This window comes from Ylistrum balloti, unplaced genomic scaffold (assembly GCF_031769215.1).
Source record: "Ylistrum balloti isolate Yb309-2 unplaced genomic scaffold, AGI_CSIRO_Ybal_v1 Utg371328, whole genome shotgun sequence".
In the NCBI taxonomy this organism is placed as follows: domain Eukaryota; kingdom Metazoa; phylum Mollusca; class Bivalvia; order Pectinida; family Pectinidae; genus Ylistrum; species Ylistrum balloti.
This window is the reverse complement of record NW_026782707.1, coordinates 564,783-590,334: the sequence shown is the minus strand read 5'-3', so window position 1 is coordinate 590,334 and position 25,552 is coordinate 564,783. Positions and strand designations below refer to the sequence as shown.

General features: G+C 36.1%; 1 protein-coding gene across 1 annotated transcript; it reads left to right on the top strand.

Annotated features, from left to right (window-relative positions):
* Positions 1-3,957: 3,957 nt before the first annotated feature.
* LOC132562038 (DNA polymerase kappa-like) lies at positions 3,958-15,810 on the top strand. The gene is made up of 12 exons (XM_060226761.1): positions 3,958-4,110; positions 5,246-5,452; positions 5,765-5,883; positions 6,373-6,525; positions 6,670-7,213; positions 7,423-7,547; positions 7,920-8,086; positions 10,166-10,198; positions 11,760-11,856; positions 12,430-12,601; positions 12,955-14,251; positions 15,606-15,810. Exons 1-12 carry the CDS (start codon positions 3,984-3,986, stop codon positions 15,712-15,714), a joined length of 3,150 nt encoding a protein of 1,049 aa, XP_060082744.1. The 5' UTR covers positions 3,958-3,983; the 3' UTR covers positions 15,715-15,810.
* The last annotated feature ends 9,742 nt before the right edge of the window (positions 15,811-25,552 follow it).

The window sequence follows — 25,552 nt, the reverse complement described above, 5'->3', positions numbered from 1 at the left end:
TTATAACAGGTGTCGATTACAGTAAGACTGAAATACAAAGTGTTATAACAGGTGTCGATTACAGTAAGACTGAAAAACAAAGTGTTATAACAGGTGTCGATTACAGTAAGACTGAAATACAAAGTGTTATAACAGGTGTCGATTACAGTAAGACTGAAATACTAAGTGTTATAACAGGTGTCGATTACAGTAAGACTGAAATACTAACTGTTATAACAGGTGTCGATTACAGTAAGACTGAAATACTAAGTGTTATAACAGGTGTCGATTACAGTAAGACTGAAATACAAAGTGTTATAACAGGTGTCGATTACAGTAAGACTGAAATACAAAGTGTTATAACAGGTGTCGATTACAGTAAGACTGAAATACAAAGTGTTATAACAGGTGTCGATTACAGTAAGACTGAAAAACAAAGTGTTATAACAGGTGTCGATTACAGTAAGACTGAAATACAAAGTGTTATAACAGGTGTCGATTACAGTAAGACTGAAATACAAAGTGTTATAACAGGTGTCGATTACAGTAAGACTGAAATACAAAGTGTTATAACAGGTGTCGATTACAGTAAGACTGAAATACAAAGTGTTATAACAGGTGTCGATTACAGTTAGACTGAAATACAAAGTGTTATAACAGGTGTCGATTACAGTAAGACTGAAATACAAAGTGTTATAACAGGTGTCGATTACAGTAAGACTGAAATACAAAGTGTTATAACAGGTGTCGATTACAGTAAGACTGAAATACTAACTGTTATAACAGGTGTCGATTACAGTAAGACTGAAATACTAAGTGTTATAACAGGTGTCGATTACAGTAAGACTGAAATACAAAGTGTTATAACAGGTGTCGATTACAGTAAGACTGAAATACAAAGTGTTATAACAGGTGTCGATTACAGTAAGACTGAAATACAAAGTGTTATAACAGGTGTCGATTACAGTAAGACTGCAATACAAAGTGTTATAACAGGTGTCGATTACAGTAAGACTGAAATACAAAGTGTTATAACAGGTGTCGATTACAGTAAGACTGAAATACAAAGTGTTATAACAGGTGTCGATTACAGTAAGACTGAAAAACAAAGTGTTATAACAGGTGTCGATTACAGTAAGACTGAAATACAAAGTGTTATAACAGGTGTCGATTACAGTAAGACTGAAATACTAAGTGTTATAACAGGTGTCGATTACAGTAAGACTGAAATACTAACTGTTATAACAGGTGTCGATTACAGTAAGACTGAAATACTAAGTGTTATAACAGGTGTCGATTACAGTAAGACTGAAATACAAAGTGTTATAACAGGTGTCGATTACAGTAAGACTGAAATACAAAGTGTTATAACAGGTGTCGATTACAGTAAGACTGAAATACAAAGTGTTATAACAGGTGTCGATTACAGTAAGACTGAAAAACAAAGTGTTATAACAGGTGTCGATTACAGTAAGACTGAAATACAAAGTGTTATAACAGGTGTCGATTACAGTAAGACTGAAATACAAAGTGTTATAACAGGTGTCGATTACAGTAAGACTGAAATACAAAGTGTTATAACAGGTGTCGATTACAGTAAGACTGAAATACAAAGTGTTATAACAGGTGTCGATTACAGTTAGACTGAAATACAAAGTGTTATAACAGGTGTCGATTACAGTAAGACTGAAATACAAAGTGTTATAACAGGTGTCGATTACAGTAAGACTGAAATACAAAGTGTTATAACAGGTGTCGATTACAGTAAGACTGAAATACAAAGTGTTATAACAGGTGTCGATTACAGTAAGACTGAAATACAAAGTGTTATAACAGGTGTCGATTACAGTAAGACTATAAATAATGACATGGATTTATATACTTGAAGATTCACTGAGTAAATGCCTAAATTTTAATTTGCAATCTATTGTAAATTGAAGATACTTTCGGATGTGACAGTTAATCACAACTTCTAGTATGGAGAATATATTGTCTTTATCGTGCTGTTTCTAACGATCATGTGTTCATTCAGTCACATCATCCGAATCTATAAATGCACTTCAATGGTAGTTTTACTAGCTCCAGTTTGGCTGTTTCAAAACGGGTTTTAATCATCTATAAGTAATGTTATGGTACAGTTGTTGACTGTGAGAGGGAAGTAATTACTATTTATTAGAAATAGTACATGTGTAATGCACATCCTTGTGTCGTCCCACTTTTTACATTGTACGACCACTTAACGTGGTGATTGAGATTAGGGAAGGAATCTTGAATACCTATCGGATATAGTATAGTGTCGATGTAGGACCTTGTTAAACTATACAATATGGTACATCAATACAGTCTTCATTCTAATCAAATGTTTGTAAAGTTTCTTGTTCTATTTTTACTGGATCTGAAATCATGTTATGGTTCTGTAAATGGAATGTTTTCTTCCGTGTGTTTGACTTTCTTATCACAATTTATTCACCAGAATACTGACATGAGACTAAATGGTCTACGGTTCTCGAGCGATTAGTATTAACGATTCCCCAGCAATGTTTCCTGTGAAGTTGGTATGTTGCATACAATGCAGGATTTTTTTAATCATTCTCCCGATTCCGCGTGATCAGTTCCACGGATTCTCGTCCTCGTCCGTTCCCGTCTAACATGTTTTGTTTGTGTGCATGTATGATTAGCTTGTCTCGTTATTGTTGGAAAATAAAGTGTAATTAGTTTTTTAATGCCGTATATTGTCGCCCCCCCCCCCCGGGTTTGGTGAAAATAGTGCACAGGATTAAGGAATAACATTTCAACATCAAATCCGATCGGATGATCTCAGCAGTTTTCAATATTTGTAATGGTACAAAGAACTACATTTTGTATTTCAATCTATTGGTCGTTCGATCTGGCCGATTTCTGACTGAATTGGTGATTTTAAAGTTTACGATCACGCCACAAGTTTATTACATTATGTATCTGTTGTACAGGTATAACATATGTATCGTTCCTGGGTGAGTAGTCAAGGATTCTATCTCAGACTCCGTATATCTTCTGGTACATTTCGTAGCTAGTTCGAGGTATTCTTTACATGTTGTAATTAATTTTACAGTGCATATTAGGGATTATACATGGTACAGAAATAAATAACAAGAACGTTACGGGCAAAATGTCAAGTAAATGTGATTTAGCAAGCACTTTTGAATATAAACAATATTTAAAAAAAAGAAAAACACTGCGGAGAGCGGCTTATTGGATCGATGCGGAATGAAAACAGAACCGAGTTGCTTCCCCTGTTGAAAATCTTTTGGGAGGGAAAAATCCGCGAATTTTGCATTTTTATTGCTGATTACTGGCTCAAGGTAATTCGGTTTCATTTGTCATTTTGTTGTACAAGTTTATGAAAGTTAATATGCGTATATGACTGCTTATTGATAAACTATGGTTTTGAATATGTTGACAGTGGATTTGTGACTATGAACAACAATATGTACGATATAGAGTTGATGAAAACTAATATGAGATGGACCACAGGCACTCGAGGCCAGGATATTATTTTTTAAACATGTATTTTTAATGACCGTGGACCTCGGATTTGTCAACCGGCACATAAACTTGAATTCTGCTGATATTTCGTTTAAATAACGTCAGTCATGAGTGCTAAAACAAAAATCAATGTTTAAAAAATAATATCCTGGCCTCGAGTGCCTGTGAGATGGACAACACAACTACAACATACTCACGTTTCCCTGAAAATCTCATTAAAATTCTCAGAATATGCTAAAGGCCCAAAACCATATCCAACCTTTTTTCTCCAAAACTCTTAATTTCTTTAATACATGTAGTGTTAATGACACAGAGCCTTTCCTGCGCGTGCCTATTAAATATTGAATATACAGGTGAAAGTATTTGACTTCTTACAAGATAAATACTGATTAAAACGTTGATTTCACTTTTATATAATTGTAGATATTTGTAATGTAACAGTATAGATGTAATGTGATTAAAGAAGAACAATCGTGACAATGCTGGGAGAAGATGGTTATGAAGATGACACAGAAGATGAGGAGGAAGAAAACTGGCTGGACACATCATGGGGTTGTACAGAAGATGGGAACATGCCAATTACAAAAAATCAGCCATATTCCAAGGGTATTAAACTATATATAATTATAACTGATGGCACAAGGATCAGGTTTTATCTAACTGTTTAACCTCATCTACTGATATGATAATCAATCATACTTTTTCATAATCCATCATCTATACCTTATGTTTAAGCAAGAACAGAATTAATACTTTGCATATTAAAGATAGTAATTGCCTCTAGCATTCATTCTGATGCAAATTCTAGGTAAGTGATTTATCTAAGATTGAGGTAAAAAAAAATATTAATGCAACTTGGAATGCATTCACTTTCTATGAATAATGAACACACAGTCAGCTGATAATGTATTCATGGATTTTTTCCAATTTCACATCACAAATATTTAAATATATACAGCGTTACTATCATGCATATGCCTAGCAAAGCAGTTTATATGTATAGATAAATAAACTCTATTTATTTTACAATAATTGCAAAACAAGCTTTAAACTTATATTAATCACTCTTGTTGGCTTGATTGGAACGAATTTTAAACAAATTTATGAAACATAAGTGAAAATATTGCTTTCTTTTTAAACTAATGATCACATCAATTTTACTTTACTCTTCACTTTCAACTGAGGAGTGTAATGTCCAGACAGGTACAATATATGTATATAAATCAATTTATAATCTTTATTTCAATTCATGGATATATCCTTTATCAATATAGAGTATATAAAATATTTGTCCTAACAATAAATCTATTTTCAAATTTTCAAAGTTTTGGAAGATTTTAAGAAATAAAATATGTACAATATCTGCAATAAAGATAATAAAAAATTCTTCTGAAAGGAAACGTTTTAGGCATTGAGAATTTTACACAGTGATGTGAAGTTTCATTCTCACATTTCAAACAGATTTGTTTATTATCCCATGGCAACCGTAGAGGGTATGTAGCATTACATATGTTCACTTTTTGTTATCACTCTAGCAACTTCATTTCCCAATTGATTTTAATCAAACTTAACATATCAGTCAAGTATCATAATGCCATAAACAAGTTTGTGTTTCAGCATGCTAGGGTCAACGCTAAGGTCACCATTACTATTTATTAAAAATCTTAGATGCAACATAGCTTGATTATAAATGAGAGATTTGTATCTTTTCTGATACCTTGTTATTTTTTGTTTCTTGTAGTTAAAGATGTATGCATGGGTCCACCTAACCCTAGCAGTACACTGAACAGCACCAATGAAAAGTTACCAGCTGGGATAAACGGTACCATGAGTACTGTGGAAAAGGATGGAGGCCTGATGAGCAGAATGCTTCTCAATGACAACAAGGCAGGGATGGAAGGTCTGGATAAGGAAAAAATAAACCAGGTTATACTAGAGGCGTCGAAAGGTATGCTCTCACGAAAAACTTTACTATCACCATGCAGGCACAGTAAAGTGAAATACTACCAAGTTATGTCCAGGGGGTCCCTACTGATAGAGGAGTGAAACACATGTTGTAGTATATTTATTGTTCTGGAATTTTCACTGTTATCAGTTAATGTGTGTATGAAGCATTACACCTGTTGTTACTTGTCGCAATAATATGAAACTTTAACATAAAAGGGCAATGTTATTATATTAGCATCAGTGGGATCAGAGATTCACATAATCTGTATCCCATTCTTAGAATTCTTGTAAAAACTGGTGTGGTTTCCTGTAGGGTCAAAGTATTTTGAGAATGAAAAGAAGAAGGAAGAACAAGTGAATAAAAAGATAGAAGAACAGATGGTAAAACTGAGAAAGATTGGTGATGTCCAACTCCATCAAGGATTGACTGAGGTATGGTACACAATATGCCGGATTTTTTTACAGATGAAAAAACAGTATTTGTGAGGTTTTACTGGACACATCAACTTCTATGACTTATAAACCAGTACACATCATATTACTTATAAACTAAAATAGAAACTTTGATAAGTTGTATATATGTATAAGCTATACATACAGTTGAAACTCACTCAAGATATTGAGTTTCAATTGTAGATTTGATATGCTTTCATGTATATATTTTCACTTTGTAATCAGTTCAGCAAAGTTTATCATGTGCAACGTAAAAAAAAGTAAATCTGTTTTCATTCATATGTAATTTTATTGGCAACTTAACTAGTGTTATAATGTCTATTAAATCTGAAAAGAATAAAAGCAAGTATAAGCAGAGTGAATATAATCATTTCAACTACATTTTCTGGAAGTTAGGACTCCAATAAAAAATATTTTTTAATCACACAACAGTAATGCTAACAATTGTAGTGGATCATTTTTGTACAGGCCGATAAACTCATAGATGATCTAGAGGGTCAGCGAGACTTGAGTCGGATTATTGTACATGTAGACATGGATGCTTTCTATGCAGCTGTTGAGATGAGAGACGACCCTAGTCTGAAGAACAAACCTATGGCAGTTGGAGGATACTCTATGTTGGTAAGGACTAAAAGGGCAGAATATTTTGATAGGTCTGTGTTCAGCATTAAATCTACTCTATGGTGACAAAAAACAAAGTCTAACTTGCTCTCCTTTCGCTATAATATTGAAAAAGAATTTGGAAACACATTGTTTATTTTTCAGTCAACATCCAACTACCTGGCCCGTAAGTTTGGGGTACGGGCAGCCATGCCTGGTTTTATTGGAAAGAAGCTGTGTCCGGACCTTATCATGGTCAAGCCAAACTTTGAAAAGTACACAGCAGTCAGTAGAGAGATCCGATCTGTCTTGGCCGATTATGATCCCAATTACTGTCCAATGAGTTTAGACGAAGCCTACCTTGATATCACTGATCACCTGGACAAACGGATTTATTCATCAGAGGCTGACCGCACATTTCTCGTGCGTAGGTCTGACATATCTGCTAAGGATAGTAACTGTAAGTGTGATGTCAATATGGTGGCAAGGGATGCAGTGTTAACATCTAGAATCGAAAACACTAGATCAGTGTCCAAAACAGAGAATAATTCAGGAGATGACCAGGGTGCACTAAGTGAAGGACCATGTCCAATATGTGGAAAGTCCTTTCCCCCTTATGATGTCGTAACTTTTGGCTTCTCAGCAGACGATTCTGTCAAAGAAATGAGGTCAAGGATTGAACAGAAAACCCAGCTTACAGCTAGTGCAGGTAAGACATGTTTTGATTACATCAAAATGTCTAGATTAGAAATTGTTCGATTGTCATAGTTGCGTGATCACAAGAAAGTGTGTTATATAAATATAATATCTGTGGTTCTTGACCAGAAAATGTTTGGTAGAATTTTTTTAAAATTCCTTTTACTGTACATGACTTTAGTTTGATATAAGGTTTTTATAACATCCATGCTTATTTTTCAGGTATTGCTCCAAATATGATGCTCGCAAAAGTCTGTTCTGACAAGAACAAGCCCAATGGTCAGTACAGAATTGCAGCCACTATGGATGCAGTGATGGGTTTTATCACAGATTTGCCCATTCGCAAGGTAAGATGGTATAGTGTCCGAATTATCATTTTGATGATGACTGGTCTATTAGATTTATTGGTGTGTTAGTAGGCATTTTTCTTCCCAGAGTACACCTGATTTTGAACATTGGAAAAGATTCTGAAAAAGTTTGTAATTCCATGTATCACCATCTTATTAAATCATTGCAGAAATGAAAATGGATACAGAGAAACTTCTGTCATTTACTGACCTAATTAATAACCTGTCATAATAAATACAGCTCATTACAGAGAAGGTAAAAAAGCCAAGTTAAATTGTAGGATTCCTCATGTGTAGTGTAATTAATATATAAACTTGTGTTATATTCCTGATCTTTGTAGATGTCTGACTTATTGTCTATCTTGTATCCAGATCAGTGGTATCGGCAAGGTGAGTGAGAAGATGCTAAATGCATTGAATATCTCCACTTGCTCTGACCTGTACAACCAGAGGGCGCTACTGTATCACCTATACTCACCCATCTCCTTCAACTACTTCATGAGGATTTGTGTGGGCATCGGCTCGGTGAATGTGGAAAGGTAAACAACACTTGTTTCAGTCCATGTTGATTATGATTTAAGTAAAATATTATATTGTGATATTGAATTAGAAATATGCTAAAGGTATGGACTATCTGCATGGTCAAGATGTGCAGACTTTTGTAAAGAAATTGTAGATAGTTTTCTGGATAATTTAGCCATGTGGTCTATTCAAATCACACTGGGTCTGTGGTCCATCCACCAGTCCGTTGGTAAACAATTTTTGTAATTGCTATTTCTTGAGAAGTACAGGATGGATATTTTTCCATTTTCATTTGAAGGTTCCTGTTGGCACAACTTCTCCTGACTTGATTTTGGATCTGATTAGAAAAACAAAATGGTTGACAGGTAGCCATTTTGAATTTTTACAGTGAAGTTTATAGCTATTTCTTGAGAAGCACTGGATAGATCTTTCCCATATTTCATATGTAGATTTCTCCTGGTCCCTAGTTATGCCTGTTTGATTTTTGGACTTATCAGAAAAAACTAAAATGGGTGACTGATGGCCATCTTTAATTTGCCAAGTAAAGTTTGTTATTAGATCACCTGGTCCAAAGGGCCAAGTGAGCTTATGCTGTGGTGCGTTGTCCGTTTGTCGTCTGGCATCAACTTTTCCCTTTAAACAACATCTTTTAGACCAATGGACCAACTGTTTTGATATTTGGCAAGTGTGTTTCTAGGATGAAGCCAGACAAAGTTTGCGAAAAGAAATTTCCTTGACCTATATGCAAGGTCACAGGGGTCAAATTTGTTAAAACCTGTTAACGACTTCTGAATAACCAATAGACAGAGAAGCATCATATTTGACTGATAGATTCCAAGGATGAAACCCGAGAAAGTTTACAAAACGAATGACTTTGACCATTATTCAATGTCACAGGGGTCAAATTTGTTAAAACCTTTATACAACTTCTCTGACTAACCCAAAAATGCAGATTGATATTTGGGTGATAGGTTCCTAGGTTGCCAAATAATATTTGTGATTTTAAATGACCTTGACCTATATTGAAGATCACAGCGATCAAATTGGTTGAAACCTGTAAAAGACGTCTTCTGGTAAACCAAAAGTCTGAGAATCAGGATATTTGGTGGAAAGGTGTTTTTAAGTCAAAACCCATCAAATTTTGGGAAAAAGAAACAGCATTTACCTATAAACCAGGTCATAACTGTCACTGTTTAGAATTGAGTATAAGAACCTGTTCATTGTGGAAATTGGTTAGAATTCATTGGATGTGCCCACTTTGAATGCCAATGGTGTACATGTCAATATATTTCTGATTTTAGCTCTGATTCTGTTTTTGATGAACGTAGAATACCAGGTGAACAATGCAGGCCCATTGTAGGTTCCCCATGGCCCCTAGTTGTGCCCATTAGATTTTGGGACGGATAAGAAAAAATGGCTGAGAGACAGCCACCTTCGATTTGAACACGGAAAGATTGTTATCTCTATATTTCTAGAAGTACTGAATATCTCTTTTTCAAATTCTTTTCATTGGATCCACTTCATAGAGAAATAGATAGCCACGATAGCTCGTACAATTTCAGTCACCATAATATTCAAAATAATACATGAATTTATGGCCCCTTATTCAATTATTGAAACAGTGTCCACTCGAAGTTGCAAGTAGTTTTCAACAAATCAGTTTCAAACTTCATAAGGAGGTTCATTACCATTTTTCCTTTCCATTCCTATTGCAAAGTGCTCATTCAACATATCAGCCGCATATCATAGAATGCTGCTGTATAGTAATTACCTACAGAATTTTAAAAGTTTGTTGTCTTTTAAATGCCACTCATTGAAGAGGACCTAGCCTCTAGAATAAATACATTAATATTGTTTTATGTTTGAGTATTGATCTTCTGTAAATGTAGCTTGTGTCCTAAATAAAGAAATTTCTTACAAGGCAGTATTGGAAAGGGAACTGCTAAGATACAGAAAATCTTGAAACTGTGATGTTTCCTCCCTTATTATTGTACTTAACAAAATTTAATAGCTGTTTATTGATACCTAATGATATACACCTCCTATAAAGAAATGTGTTTCCATACACACTGAATTGTGTGTTGTTTATTTTCCAGAGACAGTGACAGGAAGAGTATGAGCACTGAAAGGTAGTGATATTATCTTATAAATAGCTGATTTCACCATGTGATATGTACACCACGTCATGTTTGTTTTATCACTCCAGTGAAATAACACTTTTCTGTGATGTTTATTTGATAGATTTTGCGAGTATCTCAGATGGTAGAGTGTTGGCAATCTCAGATGAAGAGTTGAGGCATTTTTGGGAGTATCTCAGATGGTAGAGTGTTGGCAATCTCAGATGAAGATTTGAGGCATTTAGTTCAATGGTCCCTACATGTCCTACATGTGGGATTTTATATTTCTGAGAAAGCTGAGAAGTAAATGCCGTGTGCTGTAGTGGCTGTGTACACCTTACTGAAATAACATGTGACCGGCCTCTCTTACATTCTTCAATGAAGTAGTCACTATCTACCACACAGAACCTTAAAGTTACCTTTTTTGTTGACGGCAACAAGCCAGAAAAAAAATCACAATTTTCCTGCTTCATTGTTCATGCATTAGTGGTAAATAGTGAAAAGACTCGCCAAAAGCTTTGTGTTATATCAGTTAACTGAACTTGTGTAGTAAACTTGACATGATGTGTTATATCAGTTAACTGAACTTGTGTAGTAAACTTGACATGATGTGTTATATCAGTTAACTGAACTTGTGTAGTAAACTTGACATGATGTGTTATATCAGTTAACTGAAGTTGTGTAGTAAACTTGACATGATGTGTTATATCAGTTAACTGAAGTTGTGTAGTAAACTTGACATGATGTGTTATATCAGTTAACTGAAGTTGTGTAGTAAACTTAACATGATGTGGCAGTCTTTTGTATACCAGATTCTGTATTACTTTGTAGTTATATAAGTGTATCCCGTATATATGTAATGAAATGCCTCAGTAACCATAATCACTCATGCGTTACAGGAATAGCAAATCCAGTCAAGCATGAGTTGTAGACCTCTTGGGTTTGACTCCTTCTTTGGGTGATGTCTGCTGGGTTGGCTGTCACTGTGATGGCACAGTGATTGTCCCACGTGGTTTTCCTCCAACATTAGACATCAAATTAAGCTGCATGTATTATATGAAGGAGTGTGTGTGGGAGTGAGGAGTGGGGGTAGGGAGGACAGCTGGGTGCAGACATGATAGATATTAATATGATTCATTGTGCATGCTGGTATATGTGATGTATTTACGGATAGGTGGTGGTGGATGTGGACGTGGACTATAATATATATAAATACATCAAAATATGTTTTTATGCCACAGGCACCAAACCCAGTACTTCCCTGCAGAGTGTATGCGTCTTCTTTGTACAGCTGTATATTGGCTGGTTTTCCAAACAACAGATGAGTCTCATGCGTTCATACAGACAGACAGACACATATACCTTTTCTATTACCTGTATTCATTAAAGAAACACAATGATAGATATGAGTTTATGTCTCTGGGTATATGTGTGTAAAGGAGACATTTTATACAGAGGTATCTCTTGGAACTGTTCTACTGTTTATGATAGAATTTTGTAGTGTTTAATTCTTGTACCAACATAATTTGTCAATTTCAGAATTGTAATTCTGGTTTATTTTTTGGTGTTGTAGAACTTTCAGTGAAATCAGTAAGCCTGAAGAGTTAGTGAAGAAATGTCAGGAGCTTTGTGTATCTCTGTGTGAGGATCTCAGGGAGGAAAAACTCAAGGTAGGTGTCTTATGTCATTATACTGACTATGTCTCTGTGAGGACCTCAGTTAGGGAAAACTTAAGGTAGGTGTCTTATGTCATTATACTGACTATGTCTCTGTGAGGACCTCAGTTAGGGAAAACTTAAGGTAGGTGTCTTATGTCATTATACTGACTATGTCTTTGTGAGGACCTCAGTGAGGGAAAACTTCAGGTAGGTGTCATATGTCATTATACTGACTATGTCTCTGTGAGGATCTCAGGGAGGAAAAACTCAAGGTAGGCATCATATGTCATTATACTGACTATGTCTCTGTGAGGACTATGTCTCTGTGAAGACTATGTCTCTGTTAGAACTTCAGGAAGAAAAAAAATCAAGATTGGGACCATGTATTGTATCTATCGGTAACAATGAATTCTATGGATCTTAAAACAATATTGGTGCTGTAAAATATTGATACTTAAGACTTATCTTTAAAACTAAAACAGGCTTATTATGAAGACAGTTTTACAATGCATGGTTTTCATATACCAGGTATATGTTTTCATTGTTTTCAAGTCTCTTGATAATATTAAAAAAAAATTCTTGCAGGGTAAGACGGTGGCTATAAAATTGAAGACCGTTAAGTATGAGGTAAAAACTCGAGCCCACACCCTTCCAGATTACACGTTTGACTTAGATGTAGTGTTCTCTGCAGCCCAGGGACTGTTACAGACTGAAATTCAAAGTGTGGCACCCCAACCCCTTCGACTCCGGCTCATGGGTAATTATGTTGTCTAAATTATGCTGTTAGTTAGACAGTTATTTCTGTGTTTCTTAAGAGAATTCATGTATTGAGACTTAGTGTTGTTGTGATGTATGATATTCTTACTCATAATTACATTCTATTGCATGTATTTGACTTGATCAGATTTCAATTTGAGAGAAAAATATAAAAGTTTTAATTTAGTGTATGATGGTTGTGATGCTTGTAAATTTCAGTGATATAATTCAAGCATAATTTTGGCTCTGATTCGTTAGTTTCGTTCACTCTAATTTCAACCGTTGTTTAGGAAACTTATCAAATCTGTTGTGATTGTCATATATACCTTTACAGAAAATTGCTTACATTTTCAGGTGTTAGGATATCTTCCCTTCTGAATGAGAATTTGTGTCGAAAGAAGCAACAAAACACATTGACACGATTTGTCAGACAAGTAGGGCGTTCTGGCCCAGAGAATTCCGGATCTCTTAACACTTGTGGCTGTGACCCTAAGGAATTGAAAGATACAGAAAAGGAAGAGGTCTTGAATGACAATGTACCATGTTTAATGAAAGTTTCTAATACTTCCACCTTTGACGCCATGCAGTGGGTTGATAATGACAGTAACAGTTCAAATAAACCAATTAATCCGGAATATAATGTATCTGCAGCAGATGAAATTCAAACTTTTGATTCTCCTAAATTTAAGCTTACCGATGAACTTGAATTTCAGACCATGGCAGATTCAGGCCCTGTGGAAACACTAAATCAGGCAGATCTAGACCCAAAAATCCTAATTTTACCAACTGTTTCGATAAATTCCAGTGATTTTGTAAAATCCAGTAAGATGCTAGATAAATATGCCACAAAGTCGGAGACTTGTTCGGGTGCAGAGTCATCTGATTTGGAAAGCATAGAAGACATTCCAGACAGAATAGAAAAGGTCACTGATAAAGACATACATAGTGATTTTAGAAAAAGTGCTAATGCCGCTTTGTTATTGGACCCAGACCATTGTGTTAGTAAAAGTCTAGCTAAAGAGCAAAAGCTACAGGAATCTGTAAAGGGAGATAGTACCAAACCTTACATCTGCCCAGTATGTCAAGATGAGGTAGTGTGTGGTAATTTATCAGAGTTCAATCAACACATTGACATTTGTCTGAACAAGAAGATAGTCATGGACTGTTCTAGGTATCGTCCTGAAGAAGATATGAAAACAAAGCTGTCAAAAACACCAAATGCAGTGAAAAGAAAGCCAACAGCCAGGAGACTATCTGGATCTCCATCAACTCCAAAAGATAAAAGGAAATCAAAAATGTCTTCTCTACATCCAACCAGCTCATTTTCAAGTCCTAAAGTAGGCCTAACTTGTGACGATGGAAAGACTGCTGCAGAAAGTAGAATCCATGACATAATTGTTAAGTCTGTTACTGAATTTGATGTTGTATCCATGGTAACAAATGCCAGTGACAAGGAAGAGAAATCAGGCATCTCTTCATCACAGACTGGTGTGTTCGAGGGGTCAAAGGATGCTCAAAAAATGGTGTGTCCAGTGTGTTTCATGGAGCAGACTGGAATGAGTCTGGACGAGTTTAATACTCATGTAGACACATGTTTATCCAAGGGTACTATTACACAGATATTACAGGAGCAACGTGACAACACAAAAAGGTGAGAGCTGTACAGGGATTAACATGCACGTTCATGGGTGATGGTTGTGTCAAATATGTACATGAGCAACGTCTACATTGATGGGTGGGGGCTGAGTCAAACATGTACAGGGAGTAATGTCTACATTGATGGGTGGGGCTGAGTCAAACATGTACAGGGAGTTATGTCTACATTGATGGGTGAGGGCCGAGTCAAACATGTACAGGGAGTGATGTCTACATTGATGGGTGGGGGCTGAGTCAAACATGTACAGGGAGTAATGTCTACATTGATGGGTGGGGGCTGAGTCAAACATGTACAGGGAGTAATGTCTACATTGATGGGTGGGGGCTGAGTCAAACATGTACAGGGAGTGATGTCTACATTGATGGGTGGGGCTGAGTCAAACATGTACAGGGAGTAATGTCTACATTGATGGGTGGGGGCTGAGTCAAACATGTACAGGGAGCAATGTCTACATTGATGGGTGGGGCTGAGTCAAACATGTACAGGGAGTTATGTCTACATTGATGGGTGGGGGCCGAGTCAAACATGTACAGGGAGCAATGTCTACATTGATGGGTGGGGCTGAGTCAAACATGTACAGGGAGTTATGTCTACATTGATGGGTGGGGGCTGAGTCAAACATGTACAGGGAGTAATGTCTACATTGATGGGTGAGGCTGAGTCAAACATGTACAGGGAGTAATGTCTACATTGATGGGTGAGGGCCGAGTCAAACATGTACAGGGAGTAATGTCTACATTGATGGGTGAGGGCCGAGTCAAACATGTACAGGGAGTAATGTCTACATTGATGGTTGGGGCTGAGTCAAATATGTACAGGGAGTTATGTCTACATTGATGGATGGGGGCTGAGTCAAACATGTACAGGGAGTAATGTCTACATTGATGGATGGGGGCTGAGTCAAACATGTACAGGGAGTGATGTCTACATTGATGGTTGGGGCTGAGTCAAATATGTACAGGGAGTAATGTCTACATTGATGGGTGGGGCTGAGTCAAACATGTACAGGGAGTGATGTCTACATTGATGGGTAAGATGAATGAAATATATACTGTTCATTTTTGGGTATAACAGGGTCACTCAGGATGTAATACATACATGTATTTATGAAGTCAAAGTCCTAGAAGTATTGACCATGTAAAGTCATACACTCTACAGCGTAATGTTACACTCCCAAAGAAGGCTGGTTCATTTCAACATTTTTAATGGATAAACAGAGATGTATTGGAAATTCATATATAGTGATGCTGTTCTTTTTATTTCATTGCCATTCAACGATGCATTGTAAATTATGCCAATTGAAAGACATATTGCAGTTTTCTTTGAAGTGTTTTGATCTTGTTTCCAGATCATCTAGTGGACCTGGGCCTTCTCCACAGGCTGTCAAAAGGAAGAGGGTTGACAGTGGATCATCTGTGATAAAAACAAAATGTATAGACTCATTTTTCAAAAAGTAGAGATGGTATTACGGAGGTAGTAAAATCTAACTTGGACTTAGGTGTATAGTGTATAGATGTATCAACAGAGTATCTAAGGAGATGTTTTCTATTGAATAAACATATAAGAATCAAATTATATACGTGATTGTGTGAGATGTATTCCATCCTTTATCCTTATTACAAGAAACACAAATAAGATATTTTTTTATTCAAGGTCACAGAGGTCAAATGTGTTAAAACATTTAAACGACTTCTTTCAAAATACCGGAAGGCATAGAATAATTATATTTGGCTGGATAGTTCCTTTGATGAAACCCAACAAAGTTTGCGAAAAAAAATATCCCTGACCCATATTCAAGGTCACAGAGGTCAAATGTATTAAAACATTTAAACGACTTCTTCCAAAATACCGAAAGGCCTAGAAACATTATATTTGGCTGGAAGGTTCTTTTGATGAAGCCCATCTAAGTTTGCAAAAAGAAATGACCTTTACCCATATTCAAGGTCACAGAGGTCAAATGTGTTAAAACCTTTAAACGACTTTTTCCAAAATACTGGAAGGCCTAGAATTGTTATATATGGCTGGAAGGTTCCTTTGATGAAGCCCAACAAAGTTTGCAAATAGAAATGACCTTGACCTATTTTCAAGGTCACTGAGGTCAAATGTGTTAAAACCTTCAAAAGACTTCTTCCAAAATACTGGAAGGCCTAGAATAATTATATTTGGCTGGGTAGTTCCTTTGATGAAACCCAACAAAGTTTGCGAAAAAAATATCCCTGACCCATATTCAAGGTCACAGAGGTCAAATGTGTTAAAAACTTTAAGCGACTTCTTTAAAATACCGGAAGCCCTAGAATCAGTATATTAGGCTACTATGTTCCTCTTATGGTGTCCTACAAAGTTTGCTAAAAGAAATGGCCTTGACCAATATTCAAGGTCACTGAGGTCAAATGTGTTAAAATTTCTTCTGAAATATCGAAAAGCCTAGAATCATTATATTTGGCCAGTATGTTCCTTTTATAAAGTCCAAGAAAGTAAAAGAAATGACCTTGACCCATAGTCAAGGTCACAGGGGTCAAATATGTTAAACGTGGAACATATGCACAGATATAGTAATGTGGGTTATAAAGATCCAGGTGAGCGATACAGGGCCTCAGTTATCAGTAGGCCTGGATTTGTTCAGCATTGTACAAAGTGATAGGCAAAGGAAAAAGTGACGGTTATAGATCTCCATGCTAAGGTTTGTGTATGTCAGTACAATCACCAAACAATTTGTGGAGATGCATTGGGTCTTTTGGAGGTTTCAACTTGTAGCCTACAGCTTTTAGTAGACACAAACGTCTTCTGTGGCTGGTAGACACGTGTAGCCATCTAGCTGGGAAAGGCTGACAAGGTTCTGCCTAAGCTTGTTTTAAAGAAAGGGCAGCGACAAGAGATATCAGTGACGTCAGAAAATGAACACAAGATTAATATCAGAATCTATAAAAAAACAGTGACGTCAGAAAACGAACAAGTCAAATATAAGAATCTTCATATAAAAACTCAGTGACGTCAGAAAACGAACACCGCTAATATCAGAATCTATAAAAAAACTGAAGTCAGAAAATGAACACAAGTCTGTTATCAAGATTTATAGAAAAAAAAGTAACTTAATACCATACACAAATTTTACCTCGATATTTTTTCAAAATTGTGTCAATTTTTAACATCATTCTTTTCGAGAGAACAGACGATTTACTACCATAAGCACCAACCATAAAATGACACATGATTTCGTACACACCATAAATACAGTAGACCTTTTAACAGTGTAAATTCTATTGGACGATTCCTGCGACGTGCACATGAAAGCTGTTAAATATGAAGAATCAAACAGAGGAATGTAGGTAAGCAATGGAGTATTTGGTTGTTCCTAGCGGAGGACTGACGGGTGTAGAAATGAAGGCAGCTAGCCAGTCATAACACTGAAGGCAGGTAGGGCAAGTGATAGAGATAGTGCAGTACCTAATTGTAGACCACTGCTGACCCGCTAACTAGGGGACGACGTGGAATGGAGATCAAAACGATGCTGGTTTGTGTACTGACAATTCTCCAGAACTCAATAACATTGACCAAAGTAGCAGCTGGGTTGTTGCTAGAGTGGTGTGAACCAGGAGATACGCGTATCCTTACTATTACCTGTCAAATTAAATGAAATTTTTATCGATTAGGATAAGTTGTTTAGTAAAGTGTTCTGACCTAGGACCAAAGCGTACTCCGACTTCATTTGAAAATGGATTAATGCATATCTACATCCTTGATACTACGTGGGTTACAATCACTTTTGTTCTCTGCACCCCTGAAACATGCCATGGCAAAATTGAAGGCGCAAGCGAAGTAATTTGATTTGTTCCAGGAGCAAAATCCTGACCAATCACAGACTGATATACTCCTTTTAAAGATTACAAAAGAGCAACATCCAACTTCAAAGCCATTACAATACACTGCTATGCGACCTCGAGAGTCACTATCAAACTCGTCTTTTCGCTCTGTCCGCAAAGTGTCGCACAAGGAACTTTCAGTTTTGCCATGATACATGTTCCAGGGGTGCAGAGAGCAAAAGTGATTGTAATCCCTGAAGTATTTAGGATGGTTCCAGGGGTACAGAGAGCGGAAGTGATTGTAATCCCTGTAGTATCGAGGATGGTTCCAGGGGTACAGAGAGTGAAAGTGATTGTAATCCCTGGAGTATTGAGGATGGTTCCAAGGGTACAGAGAGCGGAAGTGATTGTAATCCCTGTAGTATCGAGGATGGTTCCAGGGGTACAGAGAGCGAGAGTGACTGTAACCCCTGGAGTATTGAGGATGGTTCCAGGGGTACAGAGAGTGAAAGTGATTGTAATCCCTGGAGTATCGAGGATGGCGTATCCATGACAAAGTCTGTGCTACATGTTCAGTTGTGAAAATGAAAGATTTAATCAGACACATTTTGATGATTATAGTGCAGTTTGATTCTATTTTCATTTATACGATGGGAGTAAGACAATGACCTTTTTCATCACGTTATGCTCTCGTAAATTAACCTTAACCTTTGGTACATTTAATTTGTTATTGGACAAACATATACCAAAGCTATAGAACATAAGATCTTGTAACACAACCACTAGAATATTATACTGGTTGTGTTATGGAACCGACATTACCAACATGAAGAATATGTTCCGAAATACAGGGTAACACACATATTTAATGCTGTTTTTACCCAGTCTATTTATTACTAGTTTGTCTTTAAATGATGTACACGGTACAAGTTTATATTTTACTTTACTGTCACAAATGTTGGGTCCTATTCAGATAAGTAATTTTCTGGAGCTGATGAACACCATCTGATAACTCCCAAGGCTGACAAATGCTCTGTCAACAATATGACGATGACACGAACAACATAGGTAATATAATGACATATGTTTCCACGTCTATACATCATCAACAAGGCATAGAAGCTTAGTTTACATGAACCCATGTATTCTTCCTCGCCCTTAAAGTCAGAATTTAGACAGTTATCTCTCTTTACATGTTAGCAGTCAGAATTACAAGGTTTGGGAACGTTTTAGGTTCTGATATTGTATTAATAAATCGTTTTGTCATTTATGATCATTTACCTGTATCGATGTTCTGATGAAATACTTCAGAATCAAACTTCTATCGAGTTCATAATGCGTAACGTTATACCAGTATGACGAAGGGTGTTTTATATATAACCAGGAATGTTTAAGTGCATGAACGTACCACAATTCACATTGTAAGTACATGTAGCTAACTGACAAACTGTACTGGAGCAAAATTCAAAGTGTACGTACAACCAATTGACAACGGTATTGTATCACAATCACACAATGTACATTTGTAACAACAAAATGATAACGATATTCTTTGTATAATCACACAGTGAAGTAGCAAATTGACGACGTTACTGAAGCAGTGTGATGATATGAACACGTGGCTGCTTTCCTGGCAACACAAATTAACAAAATTGTACTGATGTCTGGAGATACAGTGTCGCCATCATATAGTCATCTTATTTCTGATTATTCATTCAAAATCACTAATAAATGGCCATCAAGGAAAAATACCTCATATCAATTCTTAAGTACATTTACATTTCCCAACGGGATTATATTAAGTTGATATCTACCATTAAAATGTCTTTTTTTGACCTCTTGGTTAATATATAACGTAGAAACGAGTGAACCATCTGCTATAGTACCAGAGGCGAGCGTTACATCAGTATATGTGTATCATTCTCCAGGCTGTTGTCCGAGACTCTCAGTAGTCACGGAGTACTACCCTGCGAACAGTCAGACGAGAGAATAAATTGGTCGGAAACCTTTTCTCTCAACAATACATTCAAAGTAAGTATGATGCATGTCAAATTTTAGTTTTCTGCTAATTGAGTTATTCTCAACAGATTTATGAAAGCCCTTCGCCTGTATTTGTCGTCCATACATGGATTTTTTAAAAATTAATATGTCTCGTGACTGTTGGTACTAGGGAAACTTTCTGCGCATTCATGGACATGAACAAACCATTGTACCTTGTTTCTGATTGATAAATGTCATGAGGCCTAAAGGTTCCGATCATTACCAACCACCGGTTGTACATAGGTTATCGCGGTTCTTCACGGCGGTTCGTGTTTCTCAGAATGCTCGGACTAACATCACGGACCGTGCTATTCTGACATACAGTGATTTTTAATAGATCACGTTACCCCTGTCCTCTCAAAGCGCGCGACGGGCCTCTCATAGGAGGTTCAGTGAGGTAGTCATCAACTGCCACAAGAAAAATCCGCTTAAAATTGTACCTGCCTGTACAGGATGATAATCCCAGTAAATAAAATTTACAATATGGCGCCCATTTTACACGCATGTCAAACTGGGCGAAAACCATGTGGCTGTCAGGGGACCATATTAGTGGTATCTGTTTTATAAGGTCTTAAAAACTTGTATGTGTTATTGCTTAGTCGTTCTAGAGTGTGATGGTTGGGTTTTTTTATCTTTAGATTTCTGAAAGTAATCGTGTATTTTCATCATGTGTCAAGTCCTATGGAAGCATGTTTTCTTTGTTTTGTAAATTCAATATAAAAAAGTGACACTGCAGACATTGAGTTTAAGAATTTCTCAGTAAGAATGAAGACTCATTTTTCAAAACTTGTGTTCTTCCCGCTCCGTATATCAGAATTTAAACATTTTTCCAGCTCGCTGGGTCAGGGTTAGTATAGTTAACAGGGATAAGAAGTCTTTGTTAACAACTTTCATTCAAGTAAATAAGTAAAAACAAGTATATCGGATTAGAATAGAAAACTATATATAGAAGTTATAAACGTGACGACAGGAGTTGATGTACTTATGGCCTTCTGTGATATTGTTAAAAAGTTGGTGAATGATTTTTATTCTGTATTTAAAATCTCGCTGCTAATATTTTAAATTTTGCATACATCTTCTGACCGTTTTTATTAGCATTTATCAATTGTTTAAAATATTACCAATGTCATTCATTTGATCTAACTTGATAGCCCATACAGAGATTCCATAGGCCCATTAATAGCATTGCTGTAAGCGCATAAATAATATATTTTCTCAAAAAAAAAATCCTTTACTGAATACCCCCTGAAAAGTCCCAAGATAATACCACCCGTTTAATGAAAACTGGAGCGCCACCACCCGTTTAATGAAAACTGGAGCGCCAGCTTGCAAGGTCATGTGCCTGTTTATCTCATTTCTGCGAATCTAAAATGGTTCAACATTTGTTATTGGATCTGAGATAGTCCTTCACACAAGAAGTCTTTGCACCAGATATCATTTTAATACCTACCACACATTCATACTAAAGAGGCGCATATCTTGTTACTATAAATGGTCTTGGTCCGTACTTACAATAATCTGAGAATGAGCGAAATATATATACAGTGAATATTTTTATTGAGAATAAGATGTTGGTAACGTCATACTTGTACATGTAACATATTTCATTACAGATGGTACGCACAGTAGCCATTTTACTGCTGTTGTCCTGTGTGGTCTGTCTGACGTCCTCACAGTATCTGAATTTCAACGAGGTGTATGACTGCCTGATGAGGACGAACCGACATCTCCACAACTGTATTACAAACTCTCATTGTTCTTCTGACGCATGTAAAGTCCAATGCTATGAATCAAACTACCAGCGCCTCCAGTTTTGCATTACTGGTGAAAAGTGAAGGCTAATTGGTGCCGAATTTATCTCAATGGCATTTGACAGCAACTCTGACAGATGGAAATCAACTTTTCTATTTGACTGCTCAATAAAATTCCAAAAACGGAAACTTTGTCTCATTAGATCTGCCCTGACAGATGACCGAGCGAAATGATTCGATCAAACGGTCTACACATTTATTCATCGCAAATAATGTAAATGTATTTTACTTGTTTATTGACAATAGTGTATTTTCTATTACATTTAAGTAATCTTTACATGACTAGTGAATTTCACATAATAATGTCTATATTTAACTGCATTGTACCTTGTACCATAACCTTTATCAGGAACCACCCAACCTAGGAAGTGAATTACAGACTGTATTCTTAATTTGAGTAGGCTATAAGTTTATAATGAACAACCAGACACTTTTTTAACACTCATAATATATAACAGGGCTGTACTAGAAGTTTTTATCAGAATTAAAAGATATAAAAAGAATATTTTAAAAATTCCAAAGTTGTCGATGAAGTGTTGAGTAAAGCTATTTCAGTATATAAATTTGAAAGAAAACAAGAAAAAAAAAAAAAAAAAATGTGAAATGAAGTTTGATCATGTGCACTTTAAAAAATTTATTGAGAAGGTAAGAAAAATATGAATGATTTCTGATATATTTAAGCAAAGAAAAATTATCAACAATTCTTGAACATAAATATACTACAGCATCAGTTACCAGAGAAAGTATAGTGATGTCACACAATTACTGATCACTTAGAAGGCACTCGGGTCAGCATACTGTAAACTTCAAATAATTACTGACCACATATCAATAACCATACTTTGGTGAGCAGTACACCAACCAAGGCATTAATCAAATGTTGTGAATATCCCCCAGGAGGCGCCACATGTCGCCTTAATACATGACAGGTATAAACATACTATAAACTTTATTTCCTAAAACAATTTACAATATTGCAAAACACAGTGACTATACCTTGGATCTGGTTGTTAACCACAAGAATGTCAGCATCCTTCACAAAAGGAATATCACCTTCCTACATGCAACAAAATTGTCAACATTGTGTACACAACAGTAAGGTCAACATCCATTACACAACAGTAATGTCAACATCCGTTACACAACAGTAATGTCAACATCCTGTACACAACAGTAATGTCAACATCTGTTACACAACAGTAATGTCAACATCTGTTACACAACAGTAATGTCAACATCATGTATACAAGTTATGTCAACATTCGCTACATAACAGTAATGTCAACATCCTGTACACAACAGTAATGTCAACATGCGCTACACAACAGTAATGTCAACATCCGCTACACAACAGTAATGTCAACATCCTGTATACAACAGTTATATCAACATTCGCTACATAACAGTAATGTCAACATCCTGTATACAACAGTAATGTCAACATCCGTTACACAACAGTAATGTCAACATCCTGTACACAACAGTAATGTCAACATCCTGTACACAACAGTAATGTCAACAACCTGTGCACAACAGTAATGTCAACATCCTGTACACAACAGTTATATCAACATTCGCTACATAACAGTAATGTCAACATCCTGTATACAACAGTAATGTCAACATCCGTTACACAACAGTAATGTCAACATCCTGTACACAACAGTAATGTCAACATCCGTTACACAACAGTAATGTCAACATCCTGTACACAACAGTAATGTCAACATCATGTACACAAAAGTAATGTCAACATCCGTTACACAACAGTAATGTCAACATCCTGTATACACCAGTAATGTCAACATCCTGTATACAACAGTAATGTCAACATCCGTTACACAACAGTAATGTCAACATCCGCTACACAACAGTAATGTCAACATCCTGTATACAACAGTTATATCAACATTCGCTACATAACAGTAATGTCAACATCCTGTATACAACAGTAATGTCAACATCCGCTACACAACAGTAATGTCAACATCCTGTATACAACAGTTATATCAACATTCGCTACATAACAGTAATGTCAACATCCTGTACACAACAGTTATATCAACATTCGCTACATAACAGTAATGTCAACATCCTGTATACAACAGTAATGTCAACATCCGTTACACAACAGTAATGTCAACATCCTGTACACAACAGTAATGTCAACATCCTGTACACAACAGTAATGTCAACATCCGTTACACAACAGTAATGTCAACATCCTGTATACAACAGTAATGTCAACATCCGTAACACAACAGTAATATCAACATCCTGTGCACAACAGTAATGTCAACATCCTGTACACAACAGTTATATCAACATTCGCTACATAACAGTAATGTCAACATCCTGTATACAACAGTAATGTCAACATCCGTTACACAACAGTAATGTCAACATCCTGTACACAACAGTAATGTCAACATCCTGTATACAACAGTAATGTCAACATCCTGTATACAACAGTAATGTCAATATCCGTTACACAACAGTAATGTTAACATCCGTTACACAACAGTAATGTCAACATCCTGTACACAACAGTAATGTCAACATCCTGTACACAACAGTAATGTCAACATCCGTTACACAACAGTAATGTCAACATCCTGTATACACCAGTAATGTCAACATCCTGTATACAACAGTAATGTCAACATCCGTTACACAACAGTAATGTCAACATCCGTTACACAACAGTAATGTCAACATCCGCTACACAACAGTAATGTCAACATCCTGTATACAACAGTTACATCAACATTCGCTACATAACAGTAATGTCAACATCCTGTATACAGCAGTAATGTCAACATCCGTTACACAACAGTAATGTCAACATCCTGTACACAACAGTAATGTCAACATCCTGTACACAACAGTAAATGTAACATCTGGATACAGAGTGTAATCAGGATACATAGTAAATGTAATCAGGACACAACAGTAATGTCATCTGGACACAACAGTAATGTCAACATCCTGTACACACCAGTAATGTCAACATTGTGTATACAAGTGTAATCTGGTACATAACAGTATTATACAAAGTGTAATCAAAACTGATTTGTTGCTGACATAATGTAATCAGGACACACAGTGTAATCTGGATAGTTGTATCACAATAGTGTAATCACTGTCCACATAGCCTCCATTTCTGTATCTTATCAGGATACATAGTGTAATCTGGTTACATAGTGTAATAGGATACATAGTGTAATCAGGATACATAGTGTAATCAGGATACATAGTGTAATCAGGATACATAGTGTAATCAGGATACAGGATACATAGTGTAATCAGGATACATAGTGTAATCAGGATACATAGTGTAATCAGGATACATAGTGTGATCTGGATAGATACAGAGTGTAATCAGGATACATAGTGTGATCTGGATACGGAGTGTAATCAGGATACATAGTGTAATCAGGATACATAGTGTAATCAGGATACATAGTGTAATCTGGTTACATAGTGTAATCAGGATACATAGTGTAATCAGGATACATAGTGTAATCAGGATACATAGTGTAATCAGGATACATAGTGTAATCAGGATACATAGTGTAATCAGGATACATAGTGTAATCAGGATACATAGTGTAATCAGGATACATAGTGTGATCTGGATAGAT

Excerpts from the sequence above, each read along its gene's own strand:
- LOC132562038 (XM_060226761.1), top strand. The coding sequence starts at position 3,984 with ATGCTGGGAGAAGATGGTTATGAAGATGACACAGAAGATGAGGAGGAA. Across the intron at positions 11,857-12,429 it reads TCAGGGAGGAAAAACTCAAG|GGTAAGACGGTGGCTATAAA; the intron begins GTAGGTGTCTTA and ends AAATTCTTGCAG. Across the intron at positions 12,602-12,954 it reads CCTTCGACTCCGGCTCATGG|GTGTTAGGATATCTTCCCTT; the intron begins GTAATTATGTTG and ends TTACATTTTCAG.